Raw genomic sequence first — 16,870 nt, forward strand, 5'->3', positions numbered from 1 at the left:
TGACATGCTTCTTAAATTTGAAAGCGACCATGATTCCATTAACATTTTAGTCCACCTGCCATCAGTCTGCCTAGAGATGAGGTACCGTAGGCAGGAAACAAAAGACGATGCTGAAGTTAAGAAATCACTATTTTTTTTTATAAATGGGCTTAGGTGCTCTTGGCCACAGACTAGCCAAAGGCAAAGACGTCGCCTACGATGGAGTGAGCTCGTTCAGAAGATGGAATTATTTTTTTTACCTTTGTGCATCAATAGGCAACTCCTGCCGATCAATCTTGTGGACCTGCTCGAAGATGTTATCAATATTCCAGATCTTGACAGTCCGGTCTATGGAGGAGGTGATGACGTTGTTCCAGCTGCCAACAGCTAGGGGTTCCAGCTGGACGATTCGGCCGAAGTGAGCGTCTAGGACTTTGATGAGTTGTGTGGTTTCTAAGCTCCAGACGTAAAGACTTTTCCTGAGGAGGTGACAACAATAAATTATATATGATTTCTAAACAGATCGTGCTTATTAAAAGATTCTCGAGTGGACATTAGAGTCTGTCTTTTACCGGACACTTAGGCACTGGTCCCACCAAAATCGATGAGAAACGAACAAAAGATAGACGCTCCTGTTTTAATCGTAGCTCCAGATTCCCGAAAGCATGAACCGATTTAGATTTAAGTAGTTTTTTTGTTTGAAATCTGAATTAGTCGGGAGAGTTCTTAGCCATGATTGATCGAAAATGGTTCACAATATCGGTTTTTTTTTTCAAAATTTAAATTATGTATTGTGGTAATCTTTTTTTTAAATTACCTGACTCCAGCAACAGCATAAGTGTTGTTATTGCTGATCATAAAGGAGTTAGAGAGAGTCATCTTAGTGGAAATATTCCGGATGGTGTGTGGAAGTTTTAGCACAATGCCTTCTAGAGACATATCCTTTTCTGGTTCATCATCTATCTTTTCTTCCTGTAAGGAAAACATGAATTTAATTAAGATATTGACAGCTAACCTATTGCCTGTCCGTTCTATTTTAACTTATCTATACCTATAAAAAGGGTCATTACTAAATCTTCTTTATAACAACAGCATAATTAATACTCATTCTAACTTCCCACTTTAAAATTCCCTATTTCTACAGGCGTCTGTTGCCGTGGCTTTATTTCGTAAACTATAAATGTATTTACCTCTTCTTCTTCTTCTTTCTTATCATCATCATCCTTCTTCTTTTTCTTGGTATCATCGACGTGTTTTGATCTATCGATCCTGCTATCAAAATCCCACACTACGAAACTGTATGTTGTTGTAGCTGGAAGAAATTAGATTTTGATATTAAGTACTGATAGATTTACAGCGCAGTTGTATTGTATGGATCTGAATGCTGGGCGACAAAGGTGGAGGATGAAAGGAGAGTGCACGTAGCGGAAATGAGAATGTTGAGATGGATGTGTGGAGTGACCAGAATGGATCGGATCAGGAATGAGTATATTAGGGGAAGTTTGAAAGTTGCGCCTATAACGGAAAAGATGAGGAGTGGCAGGTTGGCGTGGTACGGTCATGTAATGAGGAGGGATGAGTGTGAGGAGGGAGGAAATGAATGTTGATGGATGGAGAGGGAGGGGTAAACCCAAACAACGCATGATTGTGTGAAAGAGGACATGAGAAAGAAAGATGTGAGTGTTGAGATGACGAAAGATAGGGGAGAATGGAAGAGGAAGACATATTGTACCGACCCCACATAACGTGGGATAAGGGTAGGAGGAAGAAGAAGAAGGAGAGATTTACAGCGTAGAAAGCTGTGTTCGTTAGCAAGATTCAAGATCGGGTGACAAATTTGAGATCCGTCGTTGCACCAAGGTATGGGTTTTGTCATTACATCGCCAATCGCCAAGATACCGACAGAAATGCCGTCTGGCTCTGTCGCGCCAATACGCAAGAGCGATAGAGATAGATATCTACTAAACAGATATTATCATGAGCGTTTGTGCACTTGGCTACCAGCGCTGAAATGAAGTTGGACGAGATATGTTGCTAAGCCGAGTGATAGTAGGTAGATTAAAATTTTAACGGAATGGTGACCGCTTACAGATGCAAAAAGAGCCTGGCATCGTTTGACTCATTGGGTCGACGACATCCGGAAAAAATGTGGGTAGATAACTAACTAAACTAACTTTTTTGGCTTAGTGATCCTAAGTGAATTGGCCTCCGAAACGAGAGATCGCCACCTGTCCCGATCCTGCGCAGCCTTTTGCCAGTCACTGACTTGAAGCCGACGCAAATCTGCCAGCACACTGTCCTCCCAGCAATACCTGGGTTGACCCGCCGGATGGCCACCAGCCGGTCGACCCAAGAACCCTCTTTTTGCAGCCCGATCGATTCCCATTCAAAGTAAGAGGTATATGATTTTGTAAAATCTTAGTTACCAGGTACTCACCTAGAAGCATTCTGTCCTTCTTTCCACGTTTAAGTTGCAACATAGCCTCGGCGGTATCAGTCTCTTTATGATGCAATTCTTCAATCTTCTCCCAGCAAAGTTGTTCGTCGTTCAACTCGAAGATTGAAATCTGTCAACCAATTCTTCATAATTATAATTACTAATAATAAAACTTAAAAATTAGAAACGAAACAAAGCTGATTCATGCCCTCAGGTGAATAAAGAAAGTGGTTTAAGCTTTGTCCCATCGCTTAGGTATTAAAAGCCAGTCCCCCCTACATCTCAGAGGCCTTACCCACTCCCCCCTTTTTTGAAGTGTACCAGTAGGTGACTATTGTACAAATTAAAGTTCTGTATCCTTGTATCCCCTTAGTCGTAATTAACCTTTATAGTTCAGCAAATGATTCTTCAAGTCCGAACAAAGTCTTTAAAAAAAAACCTGGATGGCCCATACCTACCTGATATCCCCTCTCCGGATCGCTGGTATAAATCTTGTTCCATCCCTTGTTAAAAGCCAGAGCCCCCCTACACCTCAACGGTTTCACCCACTCCCCCTCTTTCTTGAAGTGAACCAACAGCCGGTCCTCGTCCAGGTCTCCACTCCACATGATCAGCTGGAAGTTTTCCAGGTCTCGGAACTCCATGGCTTTGGACAATGAAATACAAAAAATTTAAAGAAAATAAATTATAAATAGGAGACACAGAGACGACACATTTTTAGGTGGAGATAGTTGAAGGGATGGAGAGTGACATAGGGTACTTTATGTCCTAATAGGAACGGGACTGACGAAACAATCCTGGAAACGTTTGTGCATTATTATTATGAGCAATCACTTTAAGTTTCAGGGCCTAAAAGTAACCAAAAACGTATCCTTCACCCAAATAATTGACGTGAAATTACGCTTCATGGTATTAAAGAATAGCACATTAAAATCCTGGTAGATCTATAGTGCTGTTGTCATAAAAATATGAAAATAGTCACTTATTTTTTATCAAACATGTAATGTCTGCAAGCCATACTACATAGCGATATTGCAGCCGCTTTGACCAACTGAGCCACGGAGATCTCAATGAGGAGGCACATTCAAAGGTTATGACAGATGGCGCCACACTATTAGTCCATTGCACAGATAAAGAATTTCATACGTGAGAGCGAGAAGATGATATGTTTTTTTCTCTCTCTCACATACGAACAGTGACATGCCTAGGCACTTGCACAGGCGCCGCCTAGCGGGATAAAATGTCAGTGTGCCTCCTCATTGCCAAACTTGCTCAGTTAATGATCAGAGTGGCTGCACCAGAAAATCCGACAATGCAGCAGGTCGCAGGTTCGAGGCCTGCTGGAAATCTTAATTTTTCCTTTAATTAGGTACCAGCTTTTTCCCCTCACTAGCTCGGAAACACGTATTTTGTCATTTAATACCAGCGGGTAAAAACGCATTTTATCCACTAGTGGGTAAAGTAATTTGACCTTGAATAAAGTCAAATTAACTGCTTTAAAATTGATAAAAGTAAGTGAATCTAGTAATAAAGATGATTTACCACCTGTGGAACTACTGGAAGCAGTGACAAACGCATTTTTGCGTTGTAGTTTCCTCGCTATAGTGAGGGGAAAAGTTTTGTGTTACACTCGGGTGCAAATTTATTTTACTTCTCGTGTGTTTAAAAACTCGCAAGTTCAGGATTCTATTCTCGAACCACTCGCTTCGCTCGTGGTTCAACTATAGAATCCTTTCACTTGCTCGTTTCTCAATTCCACACTCGGCGTTAAAATACAACTTTGCCCCCTTGTATAACAAATAACTATTATTTAACTTGCCTTGTTAGTATTAATATGTTAGTTTGGGTCAAAACGTAGAAGCTTAATTTGACCCACTTCCCGGTTTCAGATTGAGCTGATATTTTGCGCACATATGTAAATCACGTGACAGTGCAATATTATGGTATCATGGAGCTGAACAGCTGATGATGAAGCAGAAAGGTGGTCATAGGAACTCTGTTATGAAACGTCACATCTCCATCGAGTAAGGGGTTTTTAGATACGTCTCGGAGAGCAGTAGATGACTGTTGAAAGAAAAGGTACAGTCGGCGATAAAAGCTTGTGCCAAAAATGAAACTTCTGCAAAAAAACTCATTTAAACATAATATATTTTTTGCTCCAGCTAACGGTGTGTACTTACAAAGTATCTCCCAAGTGACGTCATCATACGGCGCCGGGTCCGGCGCAGGCAAGGTTTCCTCATGCTCCCCTCTCATGGAAAAGCGGACCCAGGAGCTTGGTCCGTAGATGAACATGTGGTGGTTCAGTACGGATACACCACGGACCGTCTCTCCTGAACAAAGTCAAAAATAAGAACAAGGAAAAACTCTGAGAGTGAGATTGTAAAAAAATCAAAGAAAAGAACAGACAAGAAACTATCGTATTTATTTCTGATAAGCTTTTTTTTTATTATAAATGGGCTTACTCTTGGCCACAGACTAGCCAAAGGCAAAGACGTGGCCTACGATGGAGTGAGCTCGCCCAGAAGATGCCTGTTCACTCTTGATTTGAAGGTTGCTTTGGTATGAGATTTGACCAAGAACGATCGACTTAATGTAAAATTGCAAGTTTTTTTTTAAACTCAAAATAATAAATTATACGATTGATATTTGAGATGTTAATTGGCTTATCAAAATAAGAAAGTTTTTTTTTACCTTCATTGAGAGGATTTTCAATAGTAACGTATTCACTGGTCAGCATGTTTAACAGCATAGACTGGAAACAGTTTTGGTATTATCAAAGACATAATATAACTCCGTATAGACAGATAAAGTCGAGGAAAAAAACGTATACATGTACCTCAGTACCATACAAAAAAGGTACGGTGGCCTAGATGGCATTACACCTTTGGGGTACGCTCAGCTAGATGGCGCTAATATTAATATTTGACATTTTAAACCATATCAAGCTAAGGATATGGGCCAAATTGTCAAAACTGAGGTTCAAAAGTTTTAAGCCTGTGTCAAGAGATGGCAGTCTATGCACACATTTTACTTCGACAGTAACTCTCTTTAATACTCGATCCTCTTTGGTATTATAGACACATCATTTTACAATATTATGCCGTGGTTTACTTATTTAAGAAGTGAGTGAATGATCGACGCATGTAGCATACACAACAGCACCTAGCGTCTGCAGCACTGACAGTCATTCAGGGTTTAACATCAGATCAATATTCAGGGCAGTCCTTTGGACTCACTACGGGCCTTGCACTTGTAAGCACAAGGGCAAGAGCAGTACCTGTGCCCTTTACACAGTACAATGTATATACCTTATGTACCTACAATAGGCTACTTGCCTTCTAGTCAAATCAGCTTCTTTTTAAAAACTGTCAAAACGAATTTGAACGACTTGCTAATAATATGGAATTAATATGAAATCGAATTGTGTGAGGTCACGGTCAATTCAGTTACTTTATATATATTTCTACCTGTCTTATTGAATAGAAATTCGATTTAAAAATAACTTCTGTCTATGTATTTTTTTTTTGTATGAATAGGTAGACGTTTGACCACGATCACACCTGATGGTAAGTGATGATGCGGTCTACGGTGGAGCACGCTTACCTATGAGATAATAATGATCTGATGCTTTATTTCGTGCATGGTATAAAATAGTTTAGTTTAAGACCAGTCAGTAGTTAAAAATAAATATTTTACACCATGAACGAAATAAAGCATCAGATAATTATACGAAAAACATGGACAGAAGATATTTTTTAATCCAATTTCTAAATAATAAGTCAGGTAGAAATATATAAAGTAACTGAGTTTACCGTGACGTCACTCAATTCGATTTCATATAAATTCCATATTAGCAATTCGTTCAAATTCGTTTTGACAGTTCTTAAAAAGAAGCTGATTTGACTAGAAGCCTATTGTTAACTTGTGTAACGTTGTGTATCTGTCCACTAAATCTCCTGGATGCTACGAGCTCAACTAGACACTTGAATCTATTGTTAGTCTGTGTTTTAGGAGGACATTTTGAGTCTTCGATCCTACAGGAAGCTTGGCCTTCGGCCTTTATATTTAGATACCAGTACTAGAACAATCTATAGCTAAATAATGTACCACAGAGTTATTAGTAGATGCAGCAGCCCACTTATTGTCCGGGGACAGCTCCAGGTTCTGCATGATTCCCTCCAGCTGAGGACACAGGTCTCTCGCCAGGTCTGAGGTTGATAAGTCCCAGGATATCACTCGGCTTGAGATGGAGACCACATAGCGCTTGTCTGAGGACAGGCGGAAGGCGAAGACGGCGAACTGATGGCCTTCGAGGGAGTACTGGAAAGGAGAAAGTAAATTGAGGTGTTTCCCTTGCGCTATGACATGGGGTTCTTCAAGAAGCAGGTATTCAGGGTTCTCAAAGGTCGGAAACGCATAAGAGGCTCCCCTGATGTTGCGTATGTCCATGGGCGGCGATGACTGCTTACCATCAGGCGGCTCGTCTGCTCGTTTGCTGCCTATTTCATTAAAAAAAAATGTTATCGTCTACTTGACAATGTTTGGTATCTAGATTATCTTTACATGGTTCTAGAGGAGCCATTCTGCTTCGAGGGGAATCTGAATTGACTTAACGATCTTTCCTCAATAGATAAATTGATTACTGTGCTTTCAAAAGATTTATGATGTGGGTAAATGTTAAGATGATAAAGGTTATAAACTGAAATAGATATCATACACGAAAGAGAAAACGACAAGGCCTGACGTGTAAAATTTTATTTTATCAATAAAGGATTGTATTGTATTGTATTGCCCACTGGTGGCCGAGCCGGGATTCGAATCCGGGTCTTCAGCTTACGCGGCTAACGTCCTTACCACTAGACCACCCGCCCGCCCGACCCGACCGCCCATCTAGTGGTGAAGGTGAGGGTTCAAAGGTCTTCCAGGAGTATGCAAACAATGATGCGACGGCAACAACGCGCACTGATTCTTCCCTTTATCGTGGCACTGCTTCAACAATGAGGCCACAGCCCTGTTTTGGGGGCTTCAACCTGTTACCACTTCGCTCTAATGGATACCGATGTCCAGAGCAAAACATTAACTGTTGAGACTTCAAGAAACTTTCACCTATCAAAGCCCACCAGAAACTTGCCATGCCAATTTCGATAGGGATATCTAAAATAAATTCTTACCTTTAAAGGTCCTCCAGGAGTATGTAAACAATGATGGCGACGGCAACAAAGCGCAGTGGTTCTTCCCTTTATCATGGCATTGTTTCAGCAGTAAAGCCACAGCTGGGTTGTGGGGGCTTCAGAGAGGAGCCAATTAGCTCGAGATACTACCACAGCAAGAGATTAACTATTAAGACTTTAAAACTTTAGACTAAAAGAAACCTTCTTCTTCAGTCGTTCCCTCAATGCTGAGGACCGTGACATCATGTCATTCTATTAAAGACTAGGTCCCTCCATTGGCATGAAGAAACCTCCAGAGACTAGAATATTTCGATAGGTACTATAATATACCTAAAAGAAACTCTTACCTTCAAAGGTCCTCCAGGAGTATGTAAACAATGATGCGACGGCAACAAAGCGCAGTGGTTCTTCCCTTTATCATGGCAATTGTTTCAGCAGTGAGGCTACAGCTGGGTTGTGAGGGCTTCAGAGAGGAGCCAATTAGCTCGAGATACTACCACAGCAAGATATTTAACTATTAGGACTTTAAAACTTTAGACTGAAAGAAACCTTCTTCTTCAGTCGTTCCCTCAATGCTGAGGATCGTGACATCATGTCATTCTATTAAAGACTAAGTCCCTCCATTGGCATGAAGAAACCTCCAGAGACTAGAATATTTCGATAGGTACTATAATATACCTAAATGAAACTCTTACCTTCAAAGGTCCTCCAGGAGTATGTAAACAATGATGCGACGGCAACAAAGCGCAGTGGTTCTTCCCTTTATCATGGCATTGTTTCAGCAGTGACGCTACAGCTGGGTTGTGGGGTGCTTCAGGGAGGAGTCTGCCGACCAGTTGGGGGGCCAGCATGTCGGGGTATGTACCGAGGATCGCGCCACCGAGGCGGAGGGCGTCGGCTACTAGCATCAGCTCTCTGGAAGAAAGAGATGTAGGTGATAATGGGAAACAAGTTTTTCAGGAATAAACTTGCGGGTCACTGTTGATTCGATCGATGAGTAAGTAAAGGAAAAATGTCGAAAAAGTGAGATGTATGACAATAAGGAAGCACATTGAAATCTTAGGATAAATGCCGCTACTGCAACTGTTGTAGGTAGTAGGATTCCCTTCTTGAGATATTTTGCATGTCTGACTGTCATGACAATACAATACAATACAATACAAACATGTAACCTATAACTTACATGTTTGGTTTACCTGTTAGTGTAAGTTGGTTGATAATACATGAAATAAATGAAATGAAATACAATACAATGCAATGCAATGTAATACAATACAATACAATACTCTTTATTGCACAGTTCAATCTAATGCACAAGAAACAAAATCAAATTAAACAGAGGTAACAACAGGCGGTCTTACCGCTTAAGAGCGATCTCTTCCAGACAACCTTTGTTCTTACCTAACAGCATCTTTATTCACATGCAGCTTCGCATCCTCGAAATCCGCCAGGACAGCTTGCAGCGGACAGCAGTTGAGCTTCGCGTGGAGCCATTCGTAGTTGAAGAGTACTTCGGCGTAAAGGTCGGTGAAGCGTTTGGAGCGCACCAGGTGGAAGGGGAGCTCGCCGAACTGCGAAGGATAAAAAGTATTTTTTTTTACTACGTCGGTGGCAACCAAGCATACGGTCCGCCTGATGAAAAGCGGTGACTGCAACTCAAGGAGTGTCACATGTGTAAGCATCACAATGAATAACATTCTGTATATATAGCCTTATTACTGATCGTAGCTCATCTGTGCATGGGCTTAACGAATGTCAACAGAAAACGTCAGATTTGGCGGCACTTCACTTTTTAGGTTATAAGAGTTTTTGTACGGATTGTGACTACTGATAGTAGATGATTAATTGATGTTATATTCTTGATTATTATTAGACACTGTAATTGAAGCAATCAATGTAATAAAGCAAATGTAGCTGGAAGAGATGGTTTAAATGATAAACCCCCATACCGGAGCTCGAGGGCCACGGACATGCCCTCACATGAAACTGGAAGCAATGGATTAAATGATGGAACCCTGTGACTGAGCTCTTGAGCCTTGGCTTGGCTTACACATGGGCGTTGCCAACCTATTAGAAACTTGTATATTTTGCTGCGTTAGGTTCACAGCAAAAAAGAGTGTACAAGTTCCAAGGAGGGTTCGGGTTGCCGACGACCCAAAGAACAATAGACGGAACAAATTAGTACCGTAGGTCCTTCCGTCACCAGCACACCGCACCCTCATTGAGCTCTGGCAGCCTTAATGCTGTGTAAATCGGCAAAAAGGATTAAGGAGGAAACCGTCATAGGCAGAGATCTGATAAGGTGAACTTATTGATAAGTTGACATGTTTTACGTCATATTATAATGCGAATAGCTCACCCTTTTCCAGGTTTTGGTCATAAGGCCGAACTTTTGTAATAATTTTTAAACGTATGCCATTGCCTCAATCAGACACAAGCACTAACAATTCTAAGAAACGAGGAACCTATTGCTGCTATTGACCAAGAAATATAAATAATAATTTGTCAACCGGTCTGGCTCAGTCGGTAGTGACCTTGCCTGCTGAGCCGCAGTCCTGGGTTCGAATCCTGGTAAGGGCATTTATTTGTGTGATAGAAGTTAACCTATATAACCAACGGTAGGCAAATTTTGTTTTTTATCATGCAGAAACGTATGCGAGCGATATTAGATATTTTTAAATTAAAGGAAAAAATTGAAAAATTCACACCTCCGGCAGGACTCGAACCTGCGACCTTTGGCCCCGGGCAAGCCAAAGTTCGAGTCCTGCCGGAGGTGTGAATTTTTCCATTTTTTTTCCTTTAATTTAAAAATATGCAACGGTAGGTACTTAAAATATTTTATTCATCGTTCAAGACACCTCTCGAGTCTTCATAATGATTTATGTGATGTGCACTCCTGTGTGAAAAAATAAAACATTGATGCTAGAAATTTTCTGCAACGTTGGATTTTATAATTTATCTTTATCGTACCTTCCTCAAATTATATCTCTTGGTAGACCCATCAGCAGACGTGAAGACCAGAGGCTGCAGAGGCACCTTTCTGTCAGCGACACCCTCACGGTCAGCCAGATTGAATCGATGTCTTTGGATCTCCGTGTATTTGAAGGGTTTGGGAGTACCACCGCCCCATATACCTGGAAGCATAGAATAAACCAATGAAGGACTATTTGAAACACTATATTAGTTAAACTCAAAGGCGTGATGGAGAAGATCCGGCACAGAAAGAATATGGGCTGGGAACATTGCCAGGATGGACCATAGTCGCTGGGTGAGACGAACTATGGAGTGGAATCCCGCTAACACCCGTGGTTGTAGCAAGCTGCCTCTGCGAGATATGAAGCTAATCCATACTAATATTATAAATGGGAAAGTGTACATCTGTTTGTTTGTCCGTCTTTAAAGGCAAAACTTAGCGACGAATTGACGTGATTTTTTAAGTGGAGATGGTTGAAGGGATGGAGAGTGACATAGGCAACTTTTTGTCTCTTTCTAACGCAAGCGAAGCCGCGGGAAAAAGCTAATGCCTTATAAACGCTTAACGGAACAGCCAAAGAAAAAAAAAAATCGTCTTTTAGGTACGCATATTTGACGACGTAAAACATCACAGGTGGTGATCTTTAAAATGAATTGAAATGAATTGAAAAAACAACACTTTTGACGTAATTTGGGCTTGCTCTAGAGTTCAATTTAGATTTAGATTTAGACATACTTATAAGGTCCTTGAATATAAATAAAGTAAACATTAAATAAATGTCATATACAACGAAAAAGTGACCAAAGCCTCCAGTGCTCCGAGCTGGAATCGAACCAGCGTACTCCGCTTACCGGGCGAATGCCAGAACCACTCGGCTATCGGTCCACGAAAGCAAGGGTCGAAATTTCTAAGTATATGACATTTCCGAAGGCTCGTGGCGCCCTCTGGCCATAATAACATAATAGTAGTGTTACTACTTAAAATAACAAGTTAAAATATTTTCTATGAGTTCTTAGAGTTATTTTATTTGCATTAAAATACATACCGAGGTAATAGTCAGCAATCATGGAATGGAAGTACATGGCCATGTTCATGTTTTTGAAGTAACGCTCGCGAGCAGTGTCTCTGAACTGCCTATGGTACCTGTTCAATGAAAAACAAGTAAGAATTAAAGTACTTATACAAAAGATTAATTAAGCAAGATGAGTTAAAAACAGAACTAAGGTTTTCTTTCTACTTATTTCTAATGAAAATGTGTGCCACTATGTACAATATTTTAAAATTGGGAGGAATAAATTGCCAAATTAATTTTAATGCTTATAATACTTCTACCAGTTCATCACTGAAACTCCGTCAGCCTCTCGTTCGGAGAGGTAATTTGGTAGATCATTGCGGATTCTGAAAACAAGAAGAAAATAATTAAACATAAAAATCCAAGTGATTCAGGTCATTTCAGGTACCTTAACAGATCATTCCAAAAAGCTCTGGAAATATAGATCACCAGTTACCACCAATAAGCAGATAAACATGGAATACACAAAGTAATAATACAAACAAAAATCTAGAATGTCTCACGAAGAACGTGGCGGGATCCACTTGACTGGTGGCGAGTTAGCGACGCATCATCAAACACTAAAGAAATCTTAGGAAACCCTCGAGCTCAGTATTTGATAGACCATTGAAGGGTTATTGTTACTGTCTTCTTATTAAGTTTACTTATTTAAAATATGTCTAGTTTGTGCCCACTGTACACAACAAAAGCTTGGAATATATTTTTTGAAGAGTATTTATATGTACCTGCTTAACAGTAATGGTGGGATCCTTCTAACCGGTGGTAGATGGTACTTACTGGTACACATCATCCATTACCCTGCCATCCAAGGAGATCCAGTTTTCAAGCTTAGATACACCATTGCAGAAAGGGTCATGCTTCAATAGGCTCTAGAAGAAATGTTTTTGAATTCGGTACCTGGTCCAAAGCAGTGGTGGGATCCTTCTAACCGGTGGTAGATGGTACTGGTACACATCATCTAGTACCCTGTCATCCAAAGAGATTAGATCTTCAAGTTCAGTTTCTGACAGACCGCTGCGGGCTGCTGTGATGTAGGCAAGAGCATGGAAGACTAGGAGACGCCCGTGCTGTAAAAAAAATAGATGTTCCAGTATCTAGTAGGCTCTAAGACTCAAATAATAGACGTAGCTCGGAAAGTTGCTAAGTTGAAATGGGAATGGGCTGGCCCTGTAGCTGAATGCCATTTCTGAGCATTTCTTTTTTTTTTCTGCCAATAAAAAATTTTTGATTGTTTTAGGGAATTTTAGGTCAATTGTACTCAGAATCACGAGTACTTTCAATCTCACTGGGAGACAAAAAGTGTCCCAGAATTTCCATACATTTTTGTTACTTTCCTCTTTTGTTACCCCATACAACATCTACGGAAAATGGTAACAAAATAAGAAAAATCGTATGGGACAATTTATTTAACTACTAGGATTGAAAAAGCTAGTAATTCTGAGTAGAAATAGCATTTTTTTTTTCAAAAATATCACACTTCATAAAAGTGGCAAAAAAAAGAAATGCTCTTCTGCGAAAACTGCTGAAATGTAGTATGGCTCTGTCCAGAATACGCAAAAGCGATAGAGATAGATAGCTACGAAAGAGATATTATCGTGAGCATTTCGTGAACGTTTGTCCATTCGGCTACGCACACTAGTCATGTCTGCCGAATGCCGGACGACTTGTGGTCCAAGATAACCACGAAGTGGGAGCCCCACGAGTCAAACCGGGGATCCGGCAGACCACGTCAGCGATGGCGGGATAACCTGGACTCATTTTTGAGTGGTCGGCCAGACGCTTACAGACTGAGTCCACATTTTTTAAATTTTAATAGGCATTTATTTTAAATTTAAATTTATAGATTGTATCATTCAGGGATAATGTATTGTACAGTATTCTTGGTATTAAATATACAGGTTGAAATAAAAAGGACCGACAAAATTTACGCAGTGACTTTTGAGGTCATAATGAACAACTTTTATTATGAGACCAATGCTGAAATCGCAAAAAGAAATTTGGCTGTTTCATACATTTCGACTGTCATGGTGCCGCTTATTTCTATGAAACAGCCAAATTTTTTTTCGCGATTTCAGCATTGGTCCCATAATAAAAGTTCTTCAATTTTGAACAGTCCTTTTTATTTCACCGTGTACATGCAGAAAGAGTGACTAAAACGTGTATCAGCAGTTCTCGAAAAGTTTGTACAAAAATTAAGGAAAAAGATAAATTTGTTTTTATTATTCCTATTTTGTTACCAAGATTTTTTTGATGAATTGAGATTTTAGTAAGTTTTATTTCGTGATTAAGGTTCTCTAGTATCTATATTTTCTTAATTATAACAATTATCTTCTATATATCTTACGAAAGTCAACTTATATTACTAAATGTTGGTAACAAAATAGGATCAATTAAAATTTGCTGACGTGGCTATGTACAAAGTTGACAGGAACTGCTCGTATACGGGCATTTTCAGAATTTGGATCTCCCCAATTAGTAAAAGTTGTTAACAAAAATTAACTCGCTGTCAGTTTTGTGACGGCAATTAAGCATAAAATCTGTATAAAAATTTACTTTTTTCACATTCTGAATGTAGATTAAAGTTTATATAAGTAATTAACACAAAAATAATATTTTTATTGAAATTTCATGCTTAATTATCGTCACAAAACTGACAGTGAGTTAATTTTTGTTAACAACTTTCGCTAATTGGGGGGTCCGAAATTCTGAAAATGCCCATAGGTACACTTTATTGCTTATACACTCTAAGTTTGTGGATACATATTTTAGCCACTTTGTCCGGATCTATATTAACACGTTGACTGCTTTATCTCTCGTTATTAAAATTGCCTGATTGGCAATTATTCAGTTTTATTCATAAGTGTGATTTAATTGATTTTGCTGTCTATTTCACGGTGGCTTCGGAACTAATATCGTAATCTACAATAGATTATTGACTTTTTCGATCAATTTGGACAGCAGTGAGAGATGAATTGGCAGATCTTTCACACAAACTTTGAAATTACAACTATGAACTTGTTTTTGGTATTGCTGCCTTTTGGTGTATATGCGGATTTCGTCGTTATTGGAAATGATGCTAGGACGGTAAGAATTTAAATATAAAAAATGGAGTTGTAGAAGTGGGCGTCAAGACCGCTAAGCTAAAATGGGACTGGGCTGGACATGTCTGTCGCATGTACTTGTACCCGAAAGGTTGGCCAAAATGACTACAGGCTGGGACTTGCGAAACACAATAGCCGGTGTAGGCCGGCCGGTTCGGGCAGACTAAAAATGAGATGGCGGGATGACCAGCAGGGTTAACACATGATTGCTGCGAGATAGACTGCCCGTCCTATATAGTTGTCTTCGATAGTTACCATAGAAATAAAACTATGGAAACGGATTAAATCGCGTATAATGAATTTACAATTCATCCCGATGTTTCGAAGTGTTCGTGGTCAATGGGTGACTGAGGAAAAATTACAATGTGCAAAAGCTACCCACATACAAGAAATATTAACGAATAATGACCATAAATAATATAGATTTCTAAGGCAGGCTCACACACAACAAATAAAGCTAGTTATACAATATTCAAAAAAGTTACCATTACTATGTTAAAAAAAAACCGGTCAAGTGCGAGTTGGACTCGCCCACCGAGGGTTCCGTACAAACTTTCAAACTCCCCAGTTAAAATAATCTCATGTTTTCACATAACTCTAACGACTTGACTAGAAGACAAAAGTATAGGTACTAATGAGCATTATTGTGTATAGCGCCATCTCTCGGTGAATTCGCTAACTAATTTGCGCGACCATAGTATGTTGGTTTTTCAGGGATTATTCTTTATAATGTTAACCGATTTAAACAATTTTTACTTTATTGGAAAGAAGATGATTTACGTAACATCTCGTATTAATTTGAAGTACTATATACATCCGCAAAGGTGGGTAAATTAAAAGTAAAAATGTGAAAAGTTTTTTGTGAATTAAAAAAAAAGTTTTCAAGATACAAACACGATTATATTTTTCCTGTAATATTTAGCATAAAACCAATGTTTCCTAAAATTTTCATAATTTTTCGTTGGCAAACTTCGGAGATAAGTGGGGGGAACGGTATTTTTTTTTTACATTTTCCTTCAAAATTCTTTTTTCCACAACAAAAAAATTATAAAAAATAGTTTATTTACGTTCAATTTAAGCTATTTCTAACGATACCCCACTTGACCTAGTAACTTGAAATTTACAGTTTGCCCCCTTTCATTTTGGCCATTTTCTACAATTAAAATTAATAAATTTAAAAAAATTATACCTTCTATTTGTAGAGGTTCACAATGTTCACAACTATTCAAAATTTCAAGTTGATAGCATTAGTAGTTCTCGAGATATTTAGGAATGTGACAGACGGACAGACAGACGGACAGAGTCGCACCATAAGGGTCCCTGTTGTACCTTTTTGGTACGGAACCCTAAAAACAATTAATCTACACAAAATTGACAAAACACAAACTGCAAATATCCAACACCATACAACACAAATGCCTCACAGTCTTCGTCGCGATTTCAGTCTCCAGAGTTTTTTTTTACCCGTCCTTATGTCATTAATACAATTAAAAGAAGACGTGTGATTTATCTCGCGGCGATATACTCTCGACGCAATCATGTGCTAGTCCTTCTGGATGCATTCTCCCCAAAATGGTGGGAACTGGGAAAACGCTGACCACAGAGTCAAATAGAAAAAGCGAGGGCCTTTGCCCAGCAGGGGGACACTAAAACAGGCTAATAAAAAATATATAGATTATTTATTTTATTAATTTAGTCGCCTCGCGTTAAGTACGTGCGACTTTCGTTCCGGAGGTCGCGGGTTCGAGCCCCGGCTCGCACCAATGAGTTTTTCTGAATTTATGTGCGAAATGTCATTTGATATTTACCAGGCGCTTTTCGGTGAAGGAAAACATCGTGAGGAAACCGGACTAATTCCAATAAGGTCTAGTTTACCCTTCAGGTTGGAAGGTCAGATGGCAGTCGCTTTCGTAAAAACTAGTACCTACGCCAAATCTTGGGATTAGTTGTCAAAGCGGATCCCAGGCTCCATGAGCCGTAATGCCGGGATAACGCAAGGAGGATGATGATGATGAGTCGCCTCATTTAAAAAAATCACATTTTAGAGTAACTTGAATTTCGCTTAACGAGCTGTGTAAGAGACTGCCTTGTAACCGAAGAGCTGGCAGCTTTCTCATGCAATAAACATCAAAA

The 16,870-nt window shown here is 39.5% G+C and overlaps 1 protein-coding gene across 1 annotated transcript in view; it reads right to left on the reverse strand.

Annotated features, from left to right (window-relative positions):
* Window positions 1–16,870, reverse strand: part of LOC125237303 (NACHT and WD repeat domain-containing protein 2) — an 84,422-nt gene that overhangs the window by 16,900 nt on the left and 50,652 nt on the right. The window contains exons 14-27 of the mRNA XM_048144293.1: window positions 12,534–12,703; window positions 11,897–11,962; window positions 11,610–11,707; window positions 10,561–10,724; window positions 8,992–9,161; window positions 8,286–8,505; window positions 6,527–6,739; window positions 5,111–5,171; window positions 4,597–4,749; window positions 2,875–3,062; window positions 2,417–2,546; window positions 1,170–1,291; window positions 797–951; window positions 240–458 (exon numbers count right to left, since the gene is read on the reverse strand). Coding sequence (XP_048000250.1) covers window positions 240–458; window positions 797–951; window positions 1,170–1,291; window positions 2,417–2,546; window positions 2,875–3,062; window positions 4,597–4,749; window positions 5,111–5,171; window positions 6,527–6,739; window positions 8,286–8,505; window positions 8,992–9,161; window positions 10,561–10,724; window positions 11,610–11,707; window positions 11,897–11,962; window positions 12,534–12,703 — 2,129 coding nt within the window. The remainder of the gene's footprint in view (window positions 1–239; window positions 459–796; window positions 952–1,169; window positions 1,292–2,416; window positions 2,547–2,874; window positions 3,063–4,596; window positions 4,750–5,110; window positions 5,172–6,526; window positions 6,740–8,285; window positions 8,506–8,991; window positions 9,162–10,560; window positions 10,725–11,609; window positions 11,708–11,896; window positions 11,963–12,533; window positions 12,704–16,870) is intronic.

Source organism: Leguminivora glycinivorella, chromosome 21 (genome assembly GCF_023078275.1).
Source record: "Leguminivora glycinivorella isolate SPB_JAAS2020 chromosome 21, LegGlyc_1.1, whole genome shotgun sequence".
Taxonomy (NCBI): Eukaryota; Metazoa; Arthropoda; class Insecta; order Lepidoptera; family Tortricidae; genus Leguminivora; species Leguminivora glycinivorella.